General features: G+C 45.1%; 1 protein-coding gene across 16 annotated transcripts in view; it reads right to left on the bottom strand.

Annotated features, from left to right (window-relative positions):
- Nucleotides 1–26,716, bottom strand: part of LOC8031447 (LIM domain and actin-binding protein 1) — a 171,970-nt gene that overhangs the window by 69,626 nt on the left and 75,628 nt on the right. For 9 of the 16 annotated variants that reach the window (XM_029987076.4, XM_029987093.4, XM_029987118.4 and 6 more), the window contains exons 2-8: nucleotides 19,182–20,375; nucleotides 17,637–17,825; nucleotides 16,200–16,268; nucleotides 14,339–14,428; nucleotides 11,508–11,597; nucleotides 9,790–9,879; nucleotides 8,218–8,322 (exon numbers count right to left, since the gene is read on the bottom strand). In XM_029987076.4, the coding sequence (XP_029842936.3) occupies nucleotides 8,218–8,322; nucleotides 9,790–9,879; nucleotides 11,508–11,597; nucleotides 14,339–14,428; nucleotides 16,200–16,268; nucleotides 17,637–17,825; nucleotides 19,182–20,375 (1,827 nt within the window). The remainder of the gene's footprint in view (nucleotides 1–8,217; nucleotides 8,323–9,789; nucleotides 9,880–11,507; nucleotides 11,598–14,338; nucleotides 14,429–16,199; nucleotides 16,269–17,636; nucleotides 17,826–19,181; nucleotides 20,376–26,716) is intronic. The other 7 variants (XM_029987109.4, XM_040499252.2, XM_040499253.2 and 4 more) reach the window with 4 other exon arrangements.

Here is a 26,716-nt window from a genome sequence, read left to right as displayed (position 1 = left end):
AGTTTATGCTAACTCACATCATCATGAATCGCTGCATGCACTCCACGTGATATACTGGGGGGACCCAAATATAAGTGGAATAAATTTCTGGAGGGCGGGCCGTTTGCTGTAGCTGCAGCTTTCGGCGCTAGCAGCGCTTACCGGCACCCTTTCCAGGTGTTTGCCGACCGGAGTCGTCTGCTAAAGTTCTAGCGGCACTGTGAATTTTTTTTCCCAAACGCTTCAAAATCATTCCTCTTTTTTTTAATGTCTGTTTTGGAGGGCATTTTACAACCCGAATACATTTTCCTTTCAGGACTTTTTAATACGGGCGAACAGAAAAAAGTCACACGGGGCGAGTTCCGGTGATTAGGGTTGTGGGAGCGGTGTCATGCCCTTTTTGTTCAAACATTCTAGCACTGAGACGGCAGTGTATGCTGGGGCACTGTCGTAATTGGAGCCATTACTCCCCCTTTCGCACACATCGGGGCATTTCTGCCTCACTGCGTTACGCAAGCGTCGGAAAACTTCCAGGTAAAACACCTACTTAACAGTTTCACCAGGAGGAACAAACTCGGAGTGAACAATGCCCCAACCTTCCCGACGTTTTCATCAGCTGAGGATGTTGAGGGTCGCCCTGAACGAGGTTAGTCGTCGATCAATAATTCACCGGCCTTAAAACAAAAACAAAACAAAAACAAAAACCTAAAAAAACCTGCGTTTTTTTTATTTATAGGAAAATTTTTGTAGGTTGTCTGATGTATTGCAAGAATTTCCGCCGCCGTTTTCTCTAAAAGAAAACAGAATTTCACGGCCGAACGCTGTTCCTTCAAATCAGAGATTGCAACAAACGAGGAATGATTTTGAAGCGCTTCGGGAAAAAAAGTCACAACATGCCGCTAGAACTTTAGCAGACGACGCCGGTCGGCAAACTGACTTGGAAGGGGTAAAGTGGTGTCGCTAAGCGCAGCTAGCGGCGGAAGCTGGTACAACTATGCTGCCTGGAACGCGTCTCCTACTGGCGTGTTCACCAGGTCCAAACGTGGTCCCTCGAGTTCCGCCCGGTGACATCACACAAGTGTCACGCTGTCGCCGGTCGCGATCCTGGCGGTGTTCCAGCAGCCGCGGTGTAGCTGGCAGACGTCTGTTCTGCTGCAGGTGTGACAGTCCACGGAAGTTTCGGCAGCTAGAAGTTGGGACGCCGCGAAGACAGCGACATTCGCGTTCGCTCGTGCGTTTCGCCAGCGTTCCTCCGACCAACCGCCAGGATCGCGACATCCGACAGCATGACCAGTCCGGCTTTTGTGACGTTATTTGTCGCCTCTTCGGGACCACTTTTGGTCAGTCCTCCAGAAATTCATCCGGGCCACTCTTGGGTCCCCCTTCGTACGTGGAGTTTACTGACGTCACATCATCGGCCATTGCGGAGGACCTTGCTACTGAGCGCGTTCCTTCTGCAGTATATATTTGGCACGAGCCAATTTGTTTTTCTCGGCACTATTAAGTTAGAATGATCATTGGCGCGGTGCGATGTCATCCGTCATTTTACGTGGCCTTTAAAAGAAGAAATGATCGAAAATATGCTGGTGAACGAACCATAATGATCGAATGTAATAATGGTTACGACCAGCTTAGAGCGTCAAACAACCTAGTTAGCTAGGATATTGTCCTTGCGAAAAACATATCTTTAAAGGATGGTATCGAGGGTACAAAATCTAATTTCTTTTACTTTTCTTTTTGTGTTTATGTACGTTTGTCTTCGCTCTGAGTTTCGAATTTATGGAAAATGTCATTAACTACATTGTACAAAGTGTTTTGGCTTCACGGAGTTATGACGTTTTCTTCGTGTTAGCACTATGCACTATCTGTTGTGTTGTAGTTATTTTAGTGTCATTACATTATTATAACGATTGTCCATAAATAACTTTGCTTAGACTCTTTAATTTGCTCATGGCGTTGCGGAGAGTTCACTGCTGGTCAAAACAGGGTTTTGTATTGTTTTTTTTTCTAATTGCTTTAAGGTGTGTATGTTCTCACGAGCACGCACTTATTGCTTTTGTGGGCTACATTTCTCTGTGTGCTTAAAAGAAAATATAACATATTATTATTATTATTATTATTATTATTATTATTATTATTATTATTATTATTATTAAACCACCGAGAGACAAAATCTATTTTCGGCGGCTTCGTAACAAATTTTCTACTTATAGGTATGGTTCATTCATCCGCAGCACAAATACGCGCGGTGTAATTTTGTATCCGTGGAAGCTCGACTCCCAAAAACAGTAAACACGCGAAGAACGCAGTCTTCCAACTTTCGTCACAGACGCATTTCTGTGCCGCCGCCATATTAGTGCCAGATACCGATTTGCACGCATGCCCGCTGGACGACACGGGAAAACAGAGACGGTGCCCTTTGGACAATAGGTCACGTCTGCGAAGACGAACGACTCCGCGAAGGGGCATCACGCGTACCACAAATACCGGAGGGCGTTGGACTTTTTGTCACGGTTGTCGATGTATATATACCCCCACGGTTCCCTGGCCCTGTTTACCGCTTGGGGTGGGTTGATGACATCATGCGTAGGACTTGTCTTCTATGCGGTATTTCGTTTCGATCAGGGTGAGCCTCGTACTAGTGTGCGGTCGTGTATCAATTTTGCGCGATGTAGGTTAAAGACCCCATGGTAGAGGTGTACTGTGAAAGTGCAACGGCTAAATTCCTGATGTACAAAATATACACCAGGCGCCCACCGGGCCCATGAACTTCCAGCCATCTAAACATACACACAACTACTTTTATGCGCAAGGAAGGGCACTCACTCGCCTGGAGCCTCTCTTTGGTCACTGAATCTCTCCGAGTGTTTCGGGTCTTCTGTTTCGAGTAAAAGTACATCCACGTCAATGCAGCACATGCCACGGTCACGGCAATCGCCGAGGAAATGCGGTTGTTGTCCATGTCATATATATTTTTTTCTTTCTCGTCTTTTGCAGCGTTCTCATGTTTACCAATACACAGACGTGCATGTAACTTCCATAACCCAGCACGCGCGTGTTCTTTACTTTGAAAAGGCGAGCATATGATGCTGAATTTGCACGAACTTGAACAGTGACGCCAGAATATCTGGTGTCAAGAAAACTGGCCGAGCAATCCACAGTTCTAACTGCTCGACAAAACAAATGCAGCCAGTTTTTTTTTTTTTTTTACATACATGTAAAGGTCCATTCACACAGGAGCGTTTGCTTACGTTTTTTTTACGTTACGTTATTATGACGCATCGGTACATCCATGCTTCGTATGGTTCTTGCCAAGCTACTCCTTGAATTGCTTGCCACGGTTCATACGAGGCACAGCTGTCCTGGAGACAGGTGGTGAGCAGACGTATAGTCTCGCGTAAAATAAAAGTACTCTGTGAACCGGTCTTAAACCGTAAAGCCGGGGTCACACTTCTCATACACCATACAAAAGACAGTCTGCTAATACGAGTCACCGCGATATCCGTGGTTCGAATGCCGCGTGCCAAATTTCCTTCTTAAATCTGTTATTTTTATCAAATCAACAACATCCATATCAAAGTGATCGGTGGCAACTTGTAAGGAAATGAAGAGTTCGCCATTATCCCTAAACGTTGCGGTTCAAAGAGGAGGCCATGGGTCGTCACGATGTTTCTCTTCGTATCCCCGCCCACAGTTGGTGTCTCGCTCGGCGTTACCCGCTCTGTCGTTGTCCCGCCGCTCTATCTTGAAAACCAATCTTCGGCTGTACAGAGTTCTCAAGAGGTGTCAACATCGGGGTTCACTTTTGCTTCTCTTTCAACCAGGCCCCTTTATAATGTGACATACATCGATTCGGTATCACCGTAGTGATTCGGGACAAGGATTCCTGAAGGCCTTACCTTAAAACCCGAGTCTGTCGGAACCAAAACAACGCCTTCGATTTCTAACTAAGCGATTAACTTTTCGTGTTCTCGGCGAGTAGACCGCGAAAGCGCATTGTAGACCGCGAAAGCGCATTAACTCCTCTAGTATTCTCTCGTTCCCCCCGAAGGATTCCATGCGTCAGAGTAAGCCGCAGAACAAAGGACCGTCGGCCGGCGAGGACAACATAGCGATTTGGAGGCGAGCGGTGGAGAAACAGCGGCGTGCCGCGACGACGGCTCGCGTCTTTTAAAGCGCCTGTGCTCCGTTCCACCTTGCGATGGACCGCGGTGGACACTACGGGCCAGCTAAGCCAATACGATGCCGTGCCAGCGTCACGTGATCTTCAGCAGGGACGCAGTGACTCGCTGAAAGCGTAGTCACGCGATTTGGCCGCGGCGCTGGATGGGCTTGGATTGGCTCGTGTTAAGTTCGCTCCGGTGCATCCCAAGGCGAAGCGGAGTATAACGCGCGGCCACGCGGGTTTTCGATTCGGAACGACCCGCTATTATCTCACAAAAGCGTGCCGAAGGTGAGCGTTCTACTTACCGGAGCTATAGCCACGGCGGCTTAAGAGCGGTGACGCAAACTATATAACGCAAGCTAACGTTTCTACAGCGGCGGAACGAACCATCCACACGGTTGCGGTGGCAAGCGCGAGCCGCCGTTTCGAAGGCCCACAATCGAGTCGCGTCAGGCAAGTGACGGCAGTTGAGCAGTGGGATGATTTCAATCGTGTCACCTAAATTCCTACCGGAAATGAGGAATAGTTATAAGGAACCTTTCGTCGATTGCAATCTGAGGATCTCACCCGCAATCTACGGATTGCGGATTGCACCCGCGGATTGCGGATTGCAGATTGGGGATTGCACCCGCAATCTGCAATCTGCTGATTGATGATGCAATCTCATTGTGGGTCCGCAGCCAGTGAGAGTGTAGCATCAGCCGATGAAATCGCCGAAAAGTCAATCATGAGGCGGGAAGCGAGAAAATAAGCCGCGCCACGCATTTCTTAAAGGCGCACCAAAGCACTTTCTGCGATAGTCTATTTATAGTTGTAACTCAATCTATGGGCTCTAAGCATCCTAAAAATCAAAATATTACAATCACGCGTGACCGATTTCTCTATTAAAATTGGTATCAAATATCGGTACCTTGGAACTATCAATGACACCAGATGGCGCCATCGGACGAAGACAAGGGGTTCTCCTGCAGTTCGATGGTGCCATCTGGTATCGGTGATAGTTACGAGGTAATCGATCTTTGATGTCAATTTTAATATAAAAATGAGTCACACATGAATGAATTTTTTTAGGATGCTTAGAGCCTATAGGAAGAGTTTTGACCATAGACTACCACAGAAAGATGGTTTAGTGCCCCTTTAAGCTGTCAGTGCCCATTGCAACGATAAGGTATTGAGTACGATATACAAAAAGTATATGTTCTTAAGTCCACTCGTTTATACTGAGTATTCCGCTAATCACATTTTTGTTTGTTTGCACCGAATGACATAATGTCGAAGGTTGGTTGTCGATGGCTCGCAGCATCTAAGAGATGGACATCAGTGATGTTTCAAGTGGATGACTATAAGTAGGGTGCCTTCATGTTCGCTTGCTTAGGGTGGAGACATCTGGCAATTTTGTCCCACACGTTTATGTTTCTTTTTTGTTCAGACGCGCGTGAAAGAGCGTGTCCTTGCACGCCTTTGTGGCGCTGACTGTGCTATGGCGACATTTTGTTTTCGTCGATTTCTTTGTATTTTACCCGTGAGCTCGTTCTGTCGGCACCGGGTACTACAAAGGGTGGCATCACCCTAAACAGAAGGGCATTGACGCATCCTAACTATAAGGAGAGCAAGTCGGGTCCGCTTCTTACGCAGGAGTTGCGGTGACGTCAGAAAGATTCCGAGCTCTGATTGGCTCTGATTGAAGAATAGTAAGTAGACCTCGAAGCAATCTGCCTTGAGGTTTACCCACTATCCTTCATTCAGAACCAATCAGAGCTCGGCGTCCTTCTGACGTCACCACAACCCCTTCAAAAGAAGCAGAAGAACTTGCGCTCCGCACATATATGCTTGGAACGCGTCTCCGACCGGTGTGTTTACCGCCTCCAAGAAAGTGATCCCCCTATTTCCGCCTGGTGACGTCATTGAAGCGTCACGTGCTGTCGCCGGCCGCGATCCTGGTGGCGTCACAGCAGCGCTAGTGGATGCGGCAGATGCCTCATCTCCTGCCAGTTTCCTTCCGCTCGTCAGTCCACGGACGAAGCGCCTCGGCAGCCAGGAGTTGTGTGACGCCACAGCGACACTCACGTTCGCTCGTGCTTTCCCTCCAGCATTTCTCCGACCAACCGCCAGGATCGCGAAATCCGACAGCATGTGACACTCCGGTTTTCGGTGACGTCATTTGTTGTCACTCCGGGACAACTTTCGATACACGCCTAGAATAGGACGCTAAACGCACCACCAGTTGGAGGCGCGTTGCAGCCACCGTACCTATGGTGACCGACAGCTTAAAGGTGCTTTGAGGAGGTGTCTGAGATCGCCTAAATATGGCGATAACTCACTCTGCGGGTCCTAAGCATCCTGAAATTCATAAATCATAGCAATGCGTGGCCGATTTCCCTATTACAAAAGCAATCAGAGATCGAAATTATCTCCGGCGATGGGAGGAGCATTGTTCCGGCACTCACGACGGCATAGTGACCAATGAAAACGCGACATTTCGTTGAGAAGGCAGACCCTGTTGTTACAAAATGTGCATGCTTTTGTAAATGACGGAAGCAGGTAAAAATAGTCGAAAAGCGCTAATTTTTCGCCGAAGAGGGAACATAATACTGCAATAATCGTCTCAAAAACAGCCAACTATTTTTTATTTATTTTTTGTGTGTGTTTTGCGGGCGTGATGTGTTCGGTCGTCAGTTCTCGAGCGCTCGAGCGCGCGCTCGCTGTGTTCAATCGTAGTCCGGGCTGTGTGGGAACACCGTATACTGTGGGTAACTGTGGGCAACGAGCCGCGCGCATTCGAGATATCACTCCGCGTTTCCACCGGTCGATGGCGCGAGGATCCTTCGCTCGCTATTGACTGACAGTGGTCCTGGTTATGGTGGCTATAAGGCGAGGTGTACCGAGCGCTCCGCATTCTTGAGTAGCTAGCTCCACGTGCCACCGCTTCATAACGAAAAAGTGGAGCTGTAGCCAGGTTACTGAAATACCGGTAAAGTCCCTCGATTTGTTTGCGCTTGTCTTGCAAGTAGCGTCACATGCGCCATTGCACGAGGCCCGTGTCTCGAGCGGCCCTTGGAAGCAAATGGCGCTGCAGTACTGAAATGAGCGGCTCTTGGAAGCGAATGGCGGCGGAGCACCCACTCGTGGCTCGTGTTTTGCGCGTTTCCACAACAATGGTTGGCGGCACCTGAAAGCGTGAATGTTATCAAGGGACTTTAATAAATACCGGTGCATTTCTGCTCGAAGGGGCGTGGCGTGAAGCGTCTCAAGTGTTGTGCGCGAGCGCGCGGGGCACGAGAGCGTCTCGTACTACGCGTGCTCATGCAGGACGCACTTCTACGCGTGGTGCCATTGTGCGCCGCCCGATGCCACCAGGCGCAGGGTACCGGTGCCATCGGCGTCATGAACAAGTAGCATGCTATCGATGTTCTGTTCGGCACACCTCCCCTTATAAAAAACCATATCCTGGTTTCGGAACATACTCCTCTCATCGCCGTAGATAAAATCGGTGTGTTGCAATCTCTGATTGTTCTTTTAATAGGGAAATCGGCCGCGGATATCGTCATGATTTAGGGATTTCTAGGATGCTTGGAGCCAGCAGAGTGAGTAATCGCCGAATTTAGGCGATCTTAGAAACCTACTCAGGACACCTTTAAGAGACGCAGGGCGAGGCTTTATTACTTGAATTAAGGCTTCTCCGACGTTCTTGTTGACTAATGGGGCAATCCCATTAGTTGCGGAGTGATAATAAGCCACAGGCTAGCGAACGGGGGGTGCCTTGTTCAAGATGCCAGTCAGCTTGGCTGGTAGCCACATCGGGCAACCGATGCCACTTGACGAATGGGCACGAACGCCGCTCGCGTCACAGTTCGGCAGGGCACTCGGGCGTTCGAGCCCGAGATCGGGTCCAGGGATTGCGGCCGCGGACCGACTCGGAGTTACGGAACATCGGCATAAGGCGGCGCTAACTGTCGATCCAAACTTCCCATGCCCGATCAGTACGGTAAATTCCATCCGAGTGTGTCAGGCGCACTTCGAGGGGCATCGCTCGAATTAATTGATGGGAAAATTCGGGCATAAAGTGTACGTACTTTGTTGAACTTGTTTTGAAGCTTTGCCTTGTCTATGGAGACGTTGGTTTCTACGCCCGGCGAAACCTCTCGCTGTTCCTGCTGACACTCTGTAAAGCTGGATTTCTGAAAGATGAAAAAAATAATTGAGAAAACAAAACAAGTTACATCTTAAACTAAACTAGTCTTAAAGACAATAAGGACGGAGGAGCTAGCGCTAGCATCTAAGATAATAATGAAGGAACCGCAGTCCTGCGGTTGACGGCGTAACTACCCAAACCGAAAAAAGAAAAGACACAATCTATTAGTACGAACCACACCAAAAAAAAACGACATTGGTGCGGTGCTTTCGTGGTTAGCCCATCGGTACAGCGCACATAGTGCGGCGTATAGTCTAGACGCAGACACATAGTGGATTGTCACATGACATAGCACCTTGTGACAATTCGGTTTTTAATGATCCGTTCCTATTCACACATTTGATACTAAATAATCATCTTTCTTAAGAATAAAATAACTTAAAAAAACAGTAAAAAAACAGTTTGCTATAAAACCTCACCTGTGCAGTTTTATAAAAGCACGGGCATGAGCGCATGGCTTTAAATTGTGCTTTTGTTACCTAAGCGTTCGCGTAGATAACACACCTTTTCTTGTGTAACACGCTATACTTGTGAAAGTATACTGTCACCCATGTACCAGGTGCATTGCACTTGAGGCATCATGGGCTTTTAAAAGAATCAGTTCAATATTTACTCTTTTTTTTAAAACTATTTGCAGTTTAAACAACACTTATGAAGTAGTTCTCGGCTCCTCGATACTTACTTTGAATGGCTAGCGAGCGCTCTTGGAGACTGACGAAATCATGCAAATCATGCAACACAACACACAGTCCACAGTAACACATATCGAACAAACACAGCAAACGAACAACAACACATTGTAGAGCAGCCAAAATTAAGTGTTCAATAGCCGTGTTCACCAAAAAAGAAACCTAATACAATTTCATTTGCTTTGGAGGTTCGTGTGCTTTTGAGACCGATAGATCTCTTGCGAGCTACATGTGTAATTTTTACAATAAATATTATCTGGATGTCAATATTACTATATACCGAACACAGTTATGAACTTGGTTAAACGCTTTTTTATTTATTTATTTATACTGTTAGCCCGTAGGGGCTGTTACAGAAGTGCAACAGTATACAAAATAGAACACTAAGTAGTACATACTTTAAAAAATAAACATTCAATCACTGATCGTTCTTAAAATACATCGATAATTAATACGCGCAGGGGCACCGGATCAAGCTCCCGACTGAAATATTTCTGTCCGGTATCCTCGGCTCAAATTTGCTGTAGAAAATAAAGTTCAATAAAGCTCAAAGTTCAATCTTTCCAGATGACTGCAATCACAGAGGCACTAATCTAAAAACTAGAAGTTCGGATCTAGGGGGCACATGTTGCAGTATTGTTGCTTTTTGCTTGGGGTTGATGCGACACCATTACCATGAGCCTTATAGGGTTTTCTTCCACTTGTATCTGGTCGTCACCATTCAAGAGTATCCCGAACTTACAAACTAAGGTTCTTGTACTTACGAGAGATTTAATGTCAATAGGCACGATGTCTTCTGCAACATGATTCAGCGTTTGGTATTTGTTATTCAGTGGCGAGATGTAGCTGTGCTTCTAAAACAAAAGGGAACAACAAAAGATAACACTGAAGACAATTATCCTGGGACGCACTTCCACGAATTTTGTCCCAAAATGAGACAATGAACGAAAAAGAAAAGTGCCGATAAAATCCCCAAGATTGGTAGAAAAAAGGGTTTTCTATAGGTTCTGGGAGTTTTATCTTCAATGCTCTTCACATTAAAAGGCAAAACGGAGATTTTAGCAAAAAAATGAGCCAAACGGGGTAACGCTCGGTGGTCTCTACGACTCTAGAGCTGTGTTTTTTTTTTTTTTTTTTCAAAGTGATAAGCGATGGGAAATTATGGTGTTATTATGGGATAGTCTTTCAGTTAAGGCCCGTTGACACACTTGCGACCTCTTAGAACCGAGTGCTTTAGAACCTTATAATATCTCTTACGACGAGAGGACACACTGGCGCCATCTATTGGGTAGCTGTGGAAACTTGGCAGTCCGTCAGATTTCCTATTTCTCTGGTGCATTATACTTTTTTTCTTGGGTCAAAAAACTTTTGTCAACGTTATAAATGAGCCCTTCTCGTAGGTATTACGCATATTTGACCTCGGAAATGCTCTTGTGAAATGCAGTTCTAGGGTCACCGCAGAGATGCCGCCAGTGTGCCGGTGTATGCTCTCGTCCTAAGAAATGCTAAGAGGTTTCAACAGGTCTTGTCTTTCTCGGTCGTACTCGGTTGCAAGTGTGTAAACGATCCTTTAGACACCAGACCACACTCAATGCCAATACATCTCATTATTCTGGAAGGTTGAAGACCATCTAAGCATCTTTCTCTCCCGAACTAAGGAAAATAATACGAGCTGACAATGGATATTAATTTACAAAATTGGCATCAACACTAAAAAAAAAAAAAGAAAAAAAAGCTGTCGTTGTAGACTTTTTATACTTGTTGGTGGTCGCGTTGGTAATGATGTAAGTTTAGAAAGAGTTATATATACGTAAAGACAGGGGACGGGACAACACATATTTTCGTAGCATATAATGCGCCCCAAACGTACAGCGCCCTGTAGTCGAAAAGACGGCCTTAAACTTTACAAGAGGCTTGATAACGGTTGGATGTAACTTATTAAAAGGGAAAAGCACGTATCAAAGACTACAGAAAGAAAACACTGGGGTTCTGCAGTAGGGCCAGGAACACCCCCGACTATTGATTTTCGTAGGCAGTAAAACGTACATTAGTTATTTCAATAAGTCGTATCCCACGGCTATGAACCCGCTCGTGAAAGTTGGTTGTGTCTGTTCGACATCAGTGCGCTGTACGTCGAATTGAAGTTTTGGGGTGTCTTATATAAGACAAAAGGTGTAAAAATATACCACTTTTTTTTTGTGAGAGTGAAGGCGGTTTTACAAAGACTTCTCTACTAGCAAAAAATGCGAAAAGGTCTAAAAAGGATATGAGAAAATATAAGACCATAGAATAACCAATGTAACCTTATGTAGCTCACAGGTTCTTACATGTTTATTGGACAAATCGTATAGGAATTGATTTTGTTTTCAAAGGAAAATTTAACGAACCTTAGGCGCATAATATCATTAGATTACTCCCTGGTTACAGCAATGCACCTTTTTTTTTTACCTCTGCGATAAATTTGATTGTTACATATACTCACCAAAGATTTGAAGTCAATTCCGGTGCTAATGATTTCGCGGGTGGGAGACAGGGTCTCATGCTCCGCAACAGTCTGCTCGTACTGACATTTCTACAAGTCACGTGCGGGGATGCAAACAAAACACGATCAGCATGCAAACACGGTAAAGGTGCTGGGTGCTTCGGGGGAAAACAAACAAACAAAAACGTTATACTGCTTTTTGTATCGTAAACACGAACCATGCAGCACATAATGCTCGAATTCAGATTAAAGTTAGTCCTAGTTGCGATGATGTAAGAGTGGAGCTTCAATTCAAAATGCTTATCCTAATGGTCACATTGTAAGTGTACTGCCACAAACGCTCAATGAGGGGGGGGCGTTCCGCAAAACACATAAAGACATGCTGCCGAAGTAGAATGCCATTCTCTCATTAAGAAGTTCCGGGAACCCTTCTATCTTTCACTCAATTGAGTAACGTTCTCGGCTTGAGTTTGAGCATTCAGTGGATCGCAGTTTACTACTATTTCAATGCAAAAAGAAAATAGAAAAAAAGGTGTTATCTGTTTTCTTATAAAACACCAAAAAACTGCACACGGTGCATAGCAAAACACAACATAAACACGTGGAGTGCGATGCATATTAGTTGGGCTGGGAGAACGTTGGGTGGATACCTCGAAGTTAGGTTAACAGACAGTTTTTTTTAAAGCTTTACAGATTTGTTTAAAAATATCCGTGAAAGTTACACTTATTCGGTTTGTGCAGGTGAGTTATGCGGCCAGGGGGACATTATGTGGGTGGCTAATCTTTGCGATAAGTCAAAGAAATAATTAAAATTCCTTAATTAACTTTTTAAGTAGTGAAAATAGACAGATGGTTCTAATTAGAAACTTACTGAGCGTCATCGAAAATCATTAAATCAAGTCTTTTTAGAACGACTTGAGGCTCGTGGGAAACTCGGAGCGCACCAAAGTGACCGCTCGTGAAGCAGGCGCAAAGCTAGCAGTGGCGAAACGCGATGATAATCTTATCATTCGCGATTTTTCCACTGCTAGCTTTGCGCCTGCTGCACGAGAAATAACTTCGGTGCCCCCCCCCCCCCCCCCCCCCCCCCCCCCCGAGTTTCCCACGAGCTTCAAGTCGCTCCAAAAAGAGTTGATATAATTGTTTTCAATGACGCTCAGTAAGTTTCTAATTAGAACCATCTGTCTATTTTCACTTCTTAAAAAGTTAATTAAGGAACTTTAATCAATTCTTTGACTTATCGCAAAGATTAGCCAGCCACATAATGTCCCCCAAGCGGTATAACTCACCTGCACAAACAACATAAGTGTAATTTTCACGTTTTCTTTTTAATCTGTAACGCTTAAAACACACACACACACACGCACACCCTGTATATACTATAGGTGGTTCAAGTCACCAAGCTCGATCTAAAATGGACCGTAAAAATCGACGCCTGCACGTAGCAATCTAAACTTTTCGTCAAAGGTGTATTTCACAGGTCGGTTTTTTCTTGTAAAATAACAACGGGTAGTTCTCTTTCTGTGAAAAGTAAGGCCGAGAAACTTGCCAGGTCTACGGCGGGCAGCGACGCAGACGACAGGGGTTCAGTAGCGGGGTATGTTTGGCGTTCGTATTAATAGATGGCGCCGGAAGCAGCGTCCAAAGGTGCAGCCGACCAGCGAAAGAAAGCAGACGACACGCAGACGAAATCCGTTGGCAGCAAAAGCGCCGCCGTTATGCAGACGCGTTTTTTTAGTTTAAATTTTGCTTTTATTGTCTGCATTTATTTTTTAACGAAGGTATTTTTGAAAACGATTATGTTCATTCTAATAAACCACGGTGGTCGTGAGCCGTCGCGATAAGGAGGTAGCGCCATCTATCAATACGAACGTCAAATACACCCCGCTACTGAACCCCTGTCGTCTGCGTCGCTGCCTGTCGTAGACCTTTACAAGTTTCTTGGCCTTAATTTTTACAGAAAGAGAACTACGCTTTGTAATTTTACAAGAAAAAACCGACCTGTGATATACACCTTTGACGAAAAGTTTAGATTGCAACGTGCAGGCGTCCATTTTTATGGTCCATATTAGATCGAGCCTGGTGACTTGGACCACCCTATAAATTGTCCGGTGACACCATCTATACGCGCTCTTGTAACTTTAATATAAACGCCCCCTTTGCATCTAACCCGTCATTTGTGTTATGCCAAACGGCAGTTTCACAAAGTCGTCGCTATTACTTTCGAAACAGCAACGGACGTGAGTTGATGAAACAAAGAGGTAACAATTTATAATTTAAATAAGTGCGACGAGCAAAAAAAGAAAACAACTTTTGCTTTGTACATAAGAAGTGCAATTTTCCACTCTGAACGTTGTAACGGAGTCCATCTAAATTTCCACAACAAGAGAGAGGGTGTGAGTACATTTGCAACCATTAGCTGATTTCATCTGTCAACACTACTCTGTACTGGCAAACTCAACCTGGCCATATTTAGCTCAAACAATTAGTTGCATCCTGCTTTATTTGAAATATTCCGCATTTGCTGTTAGCAAAAAAAAAAAAAAAAAGAAATCTAGTTCTTCGCTAAAATCGAAGTCGTTTAAATGCAATATTATGGATTCTTATTGCAACTATACCAGCAGCACATACTGACATACCTCAGCCATAAGTGTGTCGTAACTTATATTATAATAAAACTATGATGAGAAACACTACCGCCTCCTTTAATGCAACTCCGATATATTTATTCATGATCAGAACCTAAAGCCAGTTGTGAAACTAGAAACGTCTCAAACGGTTTTTTTTACGGACAAAATACTACTAATAATTAGACCTCTGAAGATGCATACCAGTGATTTGAGGTTAATGCCCGTAACGGCTATTTCTCTGAAGGCTTCAGCATCGACGGTGTCTCTGTCCGTTGAAATGTAGACGTCTTTCTGTGGTGAACAAAGTGAAAAATTAAATGGATCTCACCAAGTTCAAAAGCAATAATAGCTTTAACAGGATTACTACTTTCACAACAAATTCTTAGAAATTAGTTTGGGATATATCAGAATCGTAAAGGTTCTGATCTGTCCCATAAATAAATAATTTCATCGTTGATTTGACGAATTTGGTTTAAAGAGATAGTTAAGTACTGTGAAAATTTGTTCGGGTAATGCATTGAAGTCCTGTTACTGCCTGTAGCGTAACACCTGCGTTACAACTTACCTATTTTTTCATGTCAATTCGATATGCTACTACTGCATGAAGAAACGTGGATCACTAATTAGAACATACAGGGGAAAAGGTGTGAAATAGAATCAGTCAAAAAATACAAAGCTTAGGCTAAATTGATTTACATTGGTCTTATTTTTATCAAAAGCGTGCCACGTGTATTGTTATTCAGATTTATACATAAGGTATCCCAAGCGGACGTTCCGCTGTAAAACGAGCCGGAAAAATCGGCGCCTGCACATAGAAAATTCAAACTTTCACCGAATGTGCACTGAACAGGTCAGCTATACCTTGTGAAATTTCAAGGCGTAGTTATCTTTCTTTAAATGAAAACTGACAGCAAAAAGCGTTCCAAAGTGGAGGTAGCCCGCATTCGTAGACGATCGAGTTTGCGACGCTATTTACCTATGGCGCCATCTCCCGATAGGGGCAGCAAGCAGACGACGCACTCTGTTATCCGCTCGCTGCTCCTATCGGAAGATGGCACCACAAGTAAACAGCGTCGCTAACTCGTCTGTCTGGAAACTCGCTCAACCTTGAATTCGGCAAGTTGTTTTTTCTCATTTTGGTTTTACAGGAACAGAACTACGCTTTGAAATTTCACGCGGTAAAGCTAACCAACTCTGTGCACATTTGGTGAAAGTTTGGGCACTTCGATGTGCAGGTGCCAATTTCTCCGGCTCATTTTAAAGCGGAAGGTCCACTTGAGACACCCTAGAAACCTAAGGTTTGTGATTAAAGTATTTTAAGAAAAAGATGTATACCTTAATTTTTTTAAGTATTTGTGTTTGCGTCAGGGAAGCTTGTATATAAATACAAATGAAGTCTCAAACTGATATAGTCACTGCCAGCTTATGGACCCCGACCATCTTAATGTCGCTCCGCAGCGAATGAGATTTTGGCAGTAACGGATAACAATGCCGAAGATCGAATCATGAATCAAGGACAGTGACCATAATGACACTAAAAACGTTTCTTAAACTGTCACTGATTATAGACTTAAGTTTTGGCACTCCCACTGTTCATTTACACTATACCACACAGTATGATTAATCTTTATTTACTGTACAAACATTAGTTTTAGTACAAATGTGGTTATATTCTGTTTAGATAAATGTTAAAACTGTGCTATTTAAACGCTATGTTGCATATTACTCAGAGCGAAAATGTGATAACTTAGTCAGGAATTGCCATCAGGACACTTTCGTTCTACATCAAGCAATAGCTACTCAAGTATAAGTGTCAAATTTTAGTAAAACGGTGAAAGTAGATGCTTCAGTTCCCTTGAGTACAAAAATGGTTTAAACTGTACGACACAAAAAAAACTGTACAAATGCTATTTATTTTTGGAAAATTGTTATTTAATTGTGCAGTTGATTAAAATGCATGATTGTACGGGTAAGTACAAGGTAGACATTCTACAGCTCAATGCTTCGCAAGAAAGAGCGCTGTCTGTTCGCGGGAAGCGAGAAATACCAAACAAAATCTTACCAATTTCGAAACAGAAACTGGACATTCGATCGCAACATGGTCGACTTCGTCGTCTGACCCGTTAGTGAGCTGTTAGAAATCAAACACGATGCACAACTGTAACAATCGACTCAAAAATTGTTAATAAGTTAAAATTAATGCCAGAACCATCTCAAAAAACTAAACTGAACATCTTCAAAATTGCGAATTGTGTTCTTCCAATTGCAGCGACCGTGACATGTGAACGTCCTACTCATAACCCAACTGCAGAAATCTTGGCTACGTGATCATGCCTCCTCTAGGAGGAACGTTACATAAGGCTAGATGGGAACGGAAAAATGGCATTTCAGTTAGAAAAACGTTTGTCCAACAGTAATCAAGAAGAGCAGTGCAGAATGCAAATATGAGATTTGCGTAAGTTGAGCGCGGCACAGTTTGCAATACCCGGTAGGGGAGCATGCAGTTCAGGCAATGGCGTACACTTCACGATACACTCCAGACCATCGTGCAGAAAACAAAAGTAACATTTGCACAAACACGTGGACAAGCGACATACTTACATCATTCTTATTCCGCAGAACTCCGACTCCTGTGACACAACAACACTCACTTTGTGCATGCGACATAAAGATATACACAACACGCCCAAGAACAACAACAACGCAACACAACTAACAACAGTCCTCTGTACCCGCAAATGTCATTTCCTTTCTCAACGTCATATTGCACATCGCGGTGTTCTTGTCCTGCTTCGTCGCTAATCCATCAACCCTGCCCAGCTGCAGAAAAAGCTACGACCACCAGACAACTTGTTCGCGTAACGGTCTCCTGCGTAGAAGCTATCTGTTATACGCCGTATCTCAATTATTTCATGACGTAACAAAACCAAGTGTCATGCAGGTGCGTACGTTAAGAGACAATCTAGTTCGCAAACCTGAGGGCGAACTCTTCAATTTTCGCTGCATGAGTGTTGCCAGGCCAGGCTTTTCGATTGTAAGATGCCGCGTGGACGAATCTTGCATCTGGTATTTGAATTAACTTACTCAACGGTCTTTATACTCATATTTAACCTGAGAAACGAAGGTTATGGTACAGGCTAGATACAAAATTGTAGACGGGAAGTAAATTGGCTTGAAAGGATGAAGGGAGGAATCGCACTTTTGGTTTTTCGTTTCTAGGTTAGGAGGCGCAAGCTACCGCCCGTTACTTAACGGTCTCTATGGTCACTGACAATCTAAGAAACGAAAGTTGTTGTGAGTCTAGAGCATATTATCGCTCCATAGCCAATAAGCTTGCTGCATTAGCCGGTAAGAGCACCGAAGTACGAATCGCAGAGCAAGAAGCTTCGTGTTGAAAGAAGGGATTCCAAGTAGTCTTTAAAGAGGGGGTTCCAAGCCCTGTGGTATCGTATGACACCAAGCAGTCATCAGTTATAAGAAACTATGGCAATGATCTTACGCCGTTTGTGCTTGCAAGGCCGTTGAGGGTGTCGTAGGCGCTCCTCTTGCCGATTTGCTCCATGGACTGTGCCATCGCCGTGCTGGTGACCGAGACCTTCTCGACCGTCACACCGTCGCGCGTCGTCATCGAAGTTGTCGTCGCGACGGCCTTTTTAGTCTTCAGGACGCTGGACTTTGTGCTTCCAGACTGCGGACGCGAGGACGAAGGCTTCAACAACACGCAAACCTACCGAAATTTTTTTGTGGGACGTTAGAGAGTTCTACAATAGGGGGGAGCGGAATAGAGCATGAGCAGTTCGACATCCAGAGCTGCTTTTGGTACCCAAAGCGTCGAAGTCCCTTGCTCTAAAACTTTCTGTAACTTGAACAAGCGCATCCTTCGTACTGCACAAAAGAGCTGTAATACGTATACTAAAGATATATCTGACTTGACCTTAATTAAAATAGATCCCGAAGTTAAAAGCACCAGAAACAGCGGTGACGGTGTACCGCCTTTACAAAAGACGGCATGTAGACTGTCTCTCTATACACAGGTAAACGCCAATCAGTTATGCTGGTTTGATCAGTTTAGATACTAGGAGGGGCAAACGGCATCACGCTACAATAGCCACGCTATTCAGTAGAAAAAAAAAGAAAGAGGTGAATGGGTTAATGAGAATATGCCCAACGCACCGCGCCGCTTGCTTTTATTTTTTTAAGCACAGATAACACACATCATTGGCGTGTGATGGGCTTGAATAATTTATGATGGTAGGCTGGTGCGGCGCGCGGCAAGTAGGCATTCCTGAATGGAATTTGAAGAAAAGCTGATATGTTCTGACATTTTGTCACTGCCACTGAAAGTTTTTTTTTAAAATTCTATTAATTTAAATTGCTGATCTTACGCAGCAATTTTCTTCCACGTGAAAAAAATTGTGTGAAGAGCGCGCTTTATGTAGCCCAGAAATTGGAAGTTGAAGTGCCCTCGCATTATACCTATACCTAAGTTACACCAATAATACAATATATATATATATACATATTTAAGTAGCTCTTTAATGTATATGATAGAAATGTCGTAGAGGCAGTTTAATCTTTCACTTAGTGGATACAACAAACCGACAAAGTTTATCTTGAAGATAGAGACTCCCATTATTTCGATATATGCTTAATTGGCAGCGTCAGTCTAGGGGTTAGCGGAAAAAAAAAAAACTTTGTTTCAGCGTTTAGTCCAATCTCTATTTAACAAATAAAAGTAAAATTGTAGTTCTTGAACTTTCACAACAAAGGTAGGATACGTTTAATTTTCAAGTTAAACCCGGAGAACAAGGTAATTTCACGAAAAGAAATACGCTCATGCCAATTTTTTTTTTATGTCAGACAAAAAGATATTAGTGCATGCATATTCAGCTTGAACCATACCAACCCATATAACGCTGGCCGCACCGATTTGGGTAATGTGCGTGAGAGTTTGACAGACGAAGCATATGCTGACATAAACAGCCAACAAAACGTTACGTAAGAGAGCAAAGCCCACAAGGCTAGAGGAACGCCAAGTACTTACGGCCACATACTCAAACTCGTCCTCACTGCTATCATCATGCTCGGGTGAGTCTGCCACATCGGAGGGGTGAGTAGGAGAGGGGGTCGCGGCGGACGTGCATGTGTAGTTAGACGTAAACACAGGGTCGAGAGGCTGTTCCAACTGTTCAGCGTATCCGTCGGGGCTCCTGGCCGAATCCATGGTGTTGAAGGGACTCGCGCACGCCACCGTTTCCGCACTGGTAGTCCTCGAAGACGTCTCCATGTCGGAACTCGTGGTGCCCGTTTCAGTGGTTGACGCCGCGTCCGGCAGGGGACTCACCACTTCCTCCCCGAAGCAAGCCAGGTCCTCACTTTCGGGGCTGCTTACCAGATACTCCGAGCTCTGAATTTCGCCAACCGCGGTTCCAACCACACACTCGAGCTCAACGACGTCGTCCACCGGACGCGGTTCGCACCCGGGACTCTCGTCGGCCGGCGTCGTGACTTCGTACGGCAGGTCCGAAGGGCGCGTCGGACTCTGCGGACTGAAAGGTGACAACGGTTTTTCATCGACGGGACTCGAAAGATCCACTAGTTCAAGAGGACTCGCGCTTTTCAGGCCATTGGCCAGATGACTCGGAGACCCGGCATCCGGCAGGTACGCCGCACCCAACGGTGAACCAGAGTTTTCTTGGGTTGGACTCTGCAAGTCCGGAAGCGGGCTCGAAATCTCCTGGTTAAGACTAGAGGATGACTCGGACGCTTCTACGGATAGGTCGATTTCTCGAGAGTCGTCTTCCGTTTTGGGGTCGGTCAGGTCGAGTTCGTCTTCGTCCTCTTCCAGAATGGATGCCTGAGGGCCAGACGCTTTGTCGCTGAGGTCGACGAGCAAGTCCGGAGGTTGGTCGCTCCCCTGAGACGTGTGGTTCGTCGCAACGGTCGCGGATGACGTGGACTGCATGTTCGTCTGGAGTTCCTGGAGCGAGTCGAGGTCCAACAGGTAGGACTTGGGGTTGTATTTGTAGTTAGTAATGTTAGGCGGCTCCACGGGCTCGTTAATGAACGGAGGGTCTTCGGGGGAGGAGTCGACCAGCTCAATGGGGGGTTTGCTTTCGGTTGGGGAGGACAACTGAAAACTCATTGGGTCAAAGTCTAGGGTCAGTGGTTCATCCAAGATGCCATTCACTGGGGATTGAGGATTACTTACAGAATCGGCCACATCTGACATGGTTACCTGAAAAAAGAGAGAAAAAAAAGAACGCTATTAGTCATCGACGACGAAGGAGAATAAACAAAAAACCGGCATTCGAGCCCAGAAAATACTCGCGGAGAAAACGTTCAGCGCGTGTGCTCGCTCTTTATTAACTTCCATAATTAGTGGTTTTAGATTTAGACAAAATAAACTTCCGTGATTTTATACACATATCTAGAGTTATACTACAGTGCAGCCATGGGAATCATCTAAAATTCTTAATGATCCATCTATCAGCTGTAGTGGGATATTAGGTCAATGGGGCAGGGTTGCTAACCTGCATCGCGCAATATATGCGCAATATCAAGTCCCAATTACGCTAATGCACGTCGGCAGCAAGCTCGTTTAAAGAGGAACCGGTATAGGAGGAGGCTCTGAGCACTCTGTAAATGTTCTTCTAGCTTTTAGAATTATAGTGATTAACGTACTTATTTGCATATGGTTTTGGATAAGTATCTCGACTACTTGATGGACCAAAGGGCACCCTCTCAGTGCTGTTGTGAACTTTACATATGCCACTATACTACGAAGATTAAAAAGACATCGAGGGTTCAGAATCGTTTTGACTGTTTCATAGGTGGACCGCACACCTCAAATTGAAATTGAACCTTCGACACGGATTATTTGCCAAAACTAAATGAAATAAAAACGTTAAACGCATACCTTCGGCAAACAAACTTATAAAACCCGACATATCGGGCGCCAAGTCAAACTTCGTCCATATTCCAACGATATGAGCCAAATCTGATAAAAAGAAAGCTGTTTTCGTAGCAGGCGGGACCAAGTAAGATATTTTCATAGATCATAGTTATGCTTAAGTGCTGCAATGTTTCACCAAACAGCTTGCTATCCTATTCTTCTCGAGTTAGTCTTTTCACTAACGATTTCCAACTAAGACAGACATCCCCCTCCCCCCCCCCCCCCCCCCCTCCCCGTACCACTCTTAGTCCTGGGAATGTCTTTAGAATGTCCTAACGTTCCAGGAATGTCTTGTGGACATTGATAGGGCATTTTTGCTGCTTTGCGACTTTTAAGGCATGAAGCGTGATAACAGATCTCAAGAGCTTTAAACGTCATGTGTTCATTAGTGCAAAAACATAAGTGTCGAGATAATGATACGTTTTTATCCGACATATCATAAATCGCTCTCGCATTAAAAGCAAATGTCACATATCCATCGTTTCTTGGGCGGGAAAGGCAAAAGCTCGGGATCCCGCGTTCCTGTCACACTGCGTGACTTCGCCTTTAAAAGATAACAAAACAAAAACAGCAAAAACAACAATATACTTCACGATTAATGGACCTGTCAAATCATCCTTCTAAAACACGAACCACTTATTAAATACCACTCTCATCGTTCAACTCTCACGTTCGGCCTCTGCCACTTCCTTGCCTCTTATTCCGACCACACACAAAGATCAATAGAAAAACCAAAACAACAACAAAACCACGAAGATCCACCCGCCCCGTGGCCAGACTTTGAAGGATGCAAACAAAAACAACAACAAAACCCACGAAGATCCGCCCCACAGCTGGCCAGACGCCCATAAAGGGTACGCCGAGACAACTGAGGTCAAGAGTCGCTTTCATCAAGCTGCCTAGTCAAAAGGCAACATTAACAATGGCGGCTCTTTGATCGCCGGCTACTCCATTCTTCCGCCGTGGCACGGTCACCGGACGAGGCCCTAACGACGGCCAGGGGAGAGTGACAACGAAGAAGAGCATGGGAACGGATCCAAGACACGCTGCTCTGTCAACGAGGACACAGAGGCACAGGAGCCGTCCCTGCATGCGAGACTGTTCGTTCCTCGGGATAAAATTAGAGCCGGGGTTAGATGCATTTTTTTTTTTGTGACGCGCTTTAGAGTCTTCTCGCATTTTCGGCTTTGCAGATGATCGTCTCATTTGACGAGAGAGAGAGAGAGAGAGAGCGCTCGTACGTCAAGGCAGCGACAGTTTAGTTTTTGTTTTTGTCAGGTTAACGCTGCAGCTTGGGATGCGGTGGCAGTCATGTGACCAGTGTGAAATAGAAGTGGACAGGACGCGAGTGACAGTGTTGTCAGATTTCCGTTCCCGTGACGTTTTTCCGACGGATTCTCGAGGACAAGTGGTCATCTTTCCTTTTGCTCCAATCGACTGCCCGTGTCAGATTCGTGCGAGATGTGATAATTGTTACGGGAATGTAGTCACTGACCGCTTACGAAACGTGGGGCGCAAGAAGCTCCGATTAAGTCATTATAGTTTAGCAGTCAATCAGATGCGGAAATAGACGATAAGAACACCGAGGAACAAATCACAAAGCAAGAATAATGGACATAATAATTCATGCCCTGCATTTCTCAAGCTATCAGTGGCTGTAGAACTATCCATACGAAAGGACGAACTTTAGATACGCTTGTGTGGTATGTATGCTCCGAGTGATTATATATATATATATATATATATATATATATATATATATATACATTTTTTTTGCCTTGTGCATAAAGAGAGAAAAAGAAAGAGAAAGGGAGAGAGAGGAGAGAGAAAGTATACAAGACCGTGTCTCAAATTTTAGTCAAAACAGACCTCACCGAAAGTTCTTGCATTACTCCTGGAGGTATAAATTGCTTGCGTTTCGTCGTCCGTGTTCTTCAAAGCTTTATGCGAAGCAGACGCACATATCCATATGCCAGCAACGGCTCGGAAAAAGCAAGTTCTCTTATGCGAGGCCAAAAAACCTGCGGATGTATCTCGAGTGTGACTCAAACGCGCTTTATGAAAAGACTTGACAGAACAAAGGCTGTAAGATTGAGCTTCTTCTGGGTTGACTATAGGAAGGGCAATAGCGTGTACATTTGCGACTTCCCGCATCCAACGAGCGTCAATCAAAGCTGCATCGTAGGGTCCTGCATTCTTTCCGACGGATACACTCCAAAAAAGCTGGGCCGTCTACTTTCCCACAAAAGCACTTGAGTGAGCCAATAGCTCCAATCTACAGAGAGGGAACTCAGCCAAGGACGAGAATGGAAATGTCTTTATACTTCATTTCGCCTCAAGGCCGATGGTACGAATAAATAGGACAAATAAAAAAAAACACCAAAAGTGCACCGTCACAGTGTTCGTCATTCTTGAACTTCATTAAAGCGTTCTATCATCGGCTTAACCAACTAAGTGCAATGAAGATCCGTGCCTTACGCTTTTAGCATGCGTTTTCGTGGTTGTATGTGTTCGAACCTTAGACCCCGTTCAGACTTATGAAACGAAGAACATACCCATAAATATATTCTACGCTATGAACCAGCACGACGTAAACACGTGAAACGTCACAGTCAGTGTCCCAGTGCAGGCCGTACTTTTAAATCTAACCATATTTGCAGCTTCGCAATTCGCCGTGCTCTCACTGTAGATTGCAGCGACTGAATATCCCGAGTGCTTTGGGAGGAAGGAAATGCACTGGATCTTTAACGTGAAACGTTCTTTGGCCGGGTGTTCGGACATTTCGTGAAGCCCAGATAAAAGCGTGGACTCGATGCTCAACACTGATTGGTTGTCGGGTGAGAGAGGACGAGTGAAGTGGGCGAGGAGGAGCTCGACCACTTGTGCGCGCTGAGGGAGAGGAGGTCGAAAGTATGGAAGGCTCCGGAAGATCGCTAGGTTTGTCAGCCGGATTAGCGGTAGCATCGCGTCATTCTAGGAACAACTGTCAAGTGTACAGATGGTACGGGTTAAACTATCTGATGACGAAGGCTTCTGGCCTCTGGAAACTCGGAGTTTCCAGAGGCCAGACGCAAGCCTTTCACCCTTGTTGGTGTTAGACTGGCGGCAGCTGATAAAACCCGTTTGCTCTACTGACGTCTAACCCCTGGTTAGCTCGGTTGGAAGAGCACTCCATTGGAAATGGAGAGGTCCCGGGTTCGATACCCGCACCAGGCGGATTTTTTCGGTCGCGCACCAGTCACCTAGCTGTGTTTGGAGTTTTGTGTTTGTCCTTTGTCCCTCCTGTTCCCCTTCTCCAGGGATTATTTTCGTCGCTAAACGTCTGTGGTAATAAAACGTTTCACGTATTACGGCGAATTGCCTAGCAATGCGCCGTAATTTTTTTAGACTGTATGTAAGATCAGGCGTCACGAAAACCGACGGACATCAAAAGCTAAATCGACAACCCCAAGGACTGCAATTCCGCAGAGCCGGGGCGACGGAATGAACGCGGTGGTTCTTCTTATCGAGTCGTGATCAGCCCGTTGGAGGTCAATGCGGAATGAGTCAGGCTAGGTGCAGCCGGCTATAGCCGGCAGCGGCGACCCTGAAATCTTTGGCTAAATCTTCGAGGGTATTCGTACGATAAATTTGTTTTACTAAGCCGCTTAAGAAGACGAGAAACGTGCTATAACCTAGAGCCACATCTCTGGCTAAAATTACGGCGGCAAAACCACAGTTAATCAAAAACAGGTACACGTTGCTGATAAAAACTAAGTACCGTTACTATTTACTTAGATTCATAAGGATCGCGTTACATCAGCTCAAATGTAACCAGTTACGTTCTCGTTGCACTGGATGTGTCTTATTTTTTCTAAGACTGGTGCCACTTTTTTTTTTATTGTTACTAATGCGTAGCTTTTAAGCGCGTTCATGAGCATCTGGATTACTTCCTTGTTCGCGCTTTTTTGCCGCGAAAATCACAGACGCTAGCTGGGGTGAAAGCCGAACAGGAAAACTTGCATTGTACACGTTCTTCTCTAGTAGTAATCAAATACCATTAATACGAAAAAGTAACGAAAATACGCTACTCGTTCCTTTCCTTTAAAAGTAATTACTAAGACGTTATTTTGGTACCGCAAAAGGTAGCTGGGAAGTAACGCGTCAGGAACAAGTCTGGACTCATTCATAATAAAGAAAACGAGGTCGTAAGTTTGTTTGACTGTATACGTTTTCGTCGTTGGCGGTCAATTTTGCACGGTTCATCGAATAAGTATAGTACTTATCGTAGGGTTGTTTGTTGTACGTGCCTGTCAAGAGCAGAAGTTCGGGAGCAAAAAGACGTGCACCGAACGTTGCAAAAGTGTTTATACAGCGCGAAGTCGGTCTGCTCTTTGACTTCGTATCGACACCGACGTTCAATGCTTTGGCGGAGCAATCTTTAACAGGTGCGTTACGATTGCTAACGTGGAGTCGTTAGCGTGCATAACGGAGTAGTGATCGCAGGGTGACACATCGATACGCCGCTAATCCCAAATTGCAACGCGGGGGGAGAGGTCCCAATAGAGATACCCAGGTTCGCAGTTCGAAATGTCCTACTTTATGCGGAACGCAAGTTCGTCTGCTTCCTTTTCCAGGGGTTGTGGTGACGTCAGAACGCCGAGCTCTGATTGGCTCTGATTGAAGGATCACGGGTAGACCTCGCGGTAGCTTGCTTTGAGGTCTACCCAGTATCCTTCAATAAGAGTTCGGCGTCCTGACGTTACCACAACACCTGCAAAAAAAAAAAAAAAAAGAGCAGACGAACTTGCGTTTTGTATAGTAACGGACGACGTAAGAAATGCAGGCTTAAGAATCACTGCGCAGTCAATCTGCATGCGGAATCGGTTAATAATTAGAGGGCCGAAGAACCGATCCCGAAGTAAGGAGCGAAAGCATGCTGAGTACCACCCCGTTTTTCTTCGAGGGGTAAGCTATATCAATCATACAACGTTCTAAGAGTGAATAACTTGACGATTTCGTTCGAGCGGCACACATTAAGCTTTATACTCTAAATAATAAAAACAAAAGTTTGCGAGTTTGCTTTCTTGCAGAACACGGAGGCGGCCGATCGCGGCGAGCGATAGAGGGCAGCCAGCGAATGACAGAACTCACCATACGATTAGAGAAAGTAATGACAGTGACACTTTATCTTCAGAGTCATCTAACGCATGGAGCATAGAGTAGTGAGTTTTCGTAGATCGTTTTCGACGTCCCGCAACGCTCTCCGCAACCCGCTACGATACCCGAAACTCTACGGTCAAGGACATGGGCGCGCAGGCCCAGTAGCGGCTTCTTTCTTTAGGGAGTTTTCGTAGACCGCGCTGCCCCCTCCGCTAAGCCTTCCGCAACGAAGAAGTTGCTACTGCGCCTGCGCGCCGATAGCCTTGACTGTGGAGTTCCCGCTATCGTAGCGGATTGCGGAGGGCCTTGCGGGACAGCGAAAACGATCTACGAAAACTCCCTATTGTTGCAGAGGGTTTAGCGGTGGGGGAAACGCGGTCTACGAAGACTCCCTAGTAGCATCCGAGGAGCGATGGCTTAAATTTGTCTAGAAGGCGTGAAACAGCCGCTCCGGGAAATGCAAGAACCTTTTTTTTCTCTGT

Source organism: Ixodes scapularis, unplaced genomic scaffold (genome assembly GCF_016920785.2).
Source record: "Ixodes scapularis isolate PalLabHiFi unplaced genomic scaffold, ASM1692078v2 PGA_scaffold12__126_contigs__length_90152505, whole genome shotgun sequence".
Lineage (NCBI taxonomy): Eukaryota > Metazoa > Arthropoda > Arachnida > Ixodida > Ixodidae > Ixodes > Ixodes scapularis.
The sequence above is the reverse complement of the archived record's forward strand: the minus strand, read 5'-3'. Positions and strand labels throughout refer to the sequence as shown.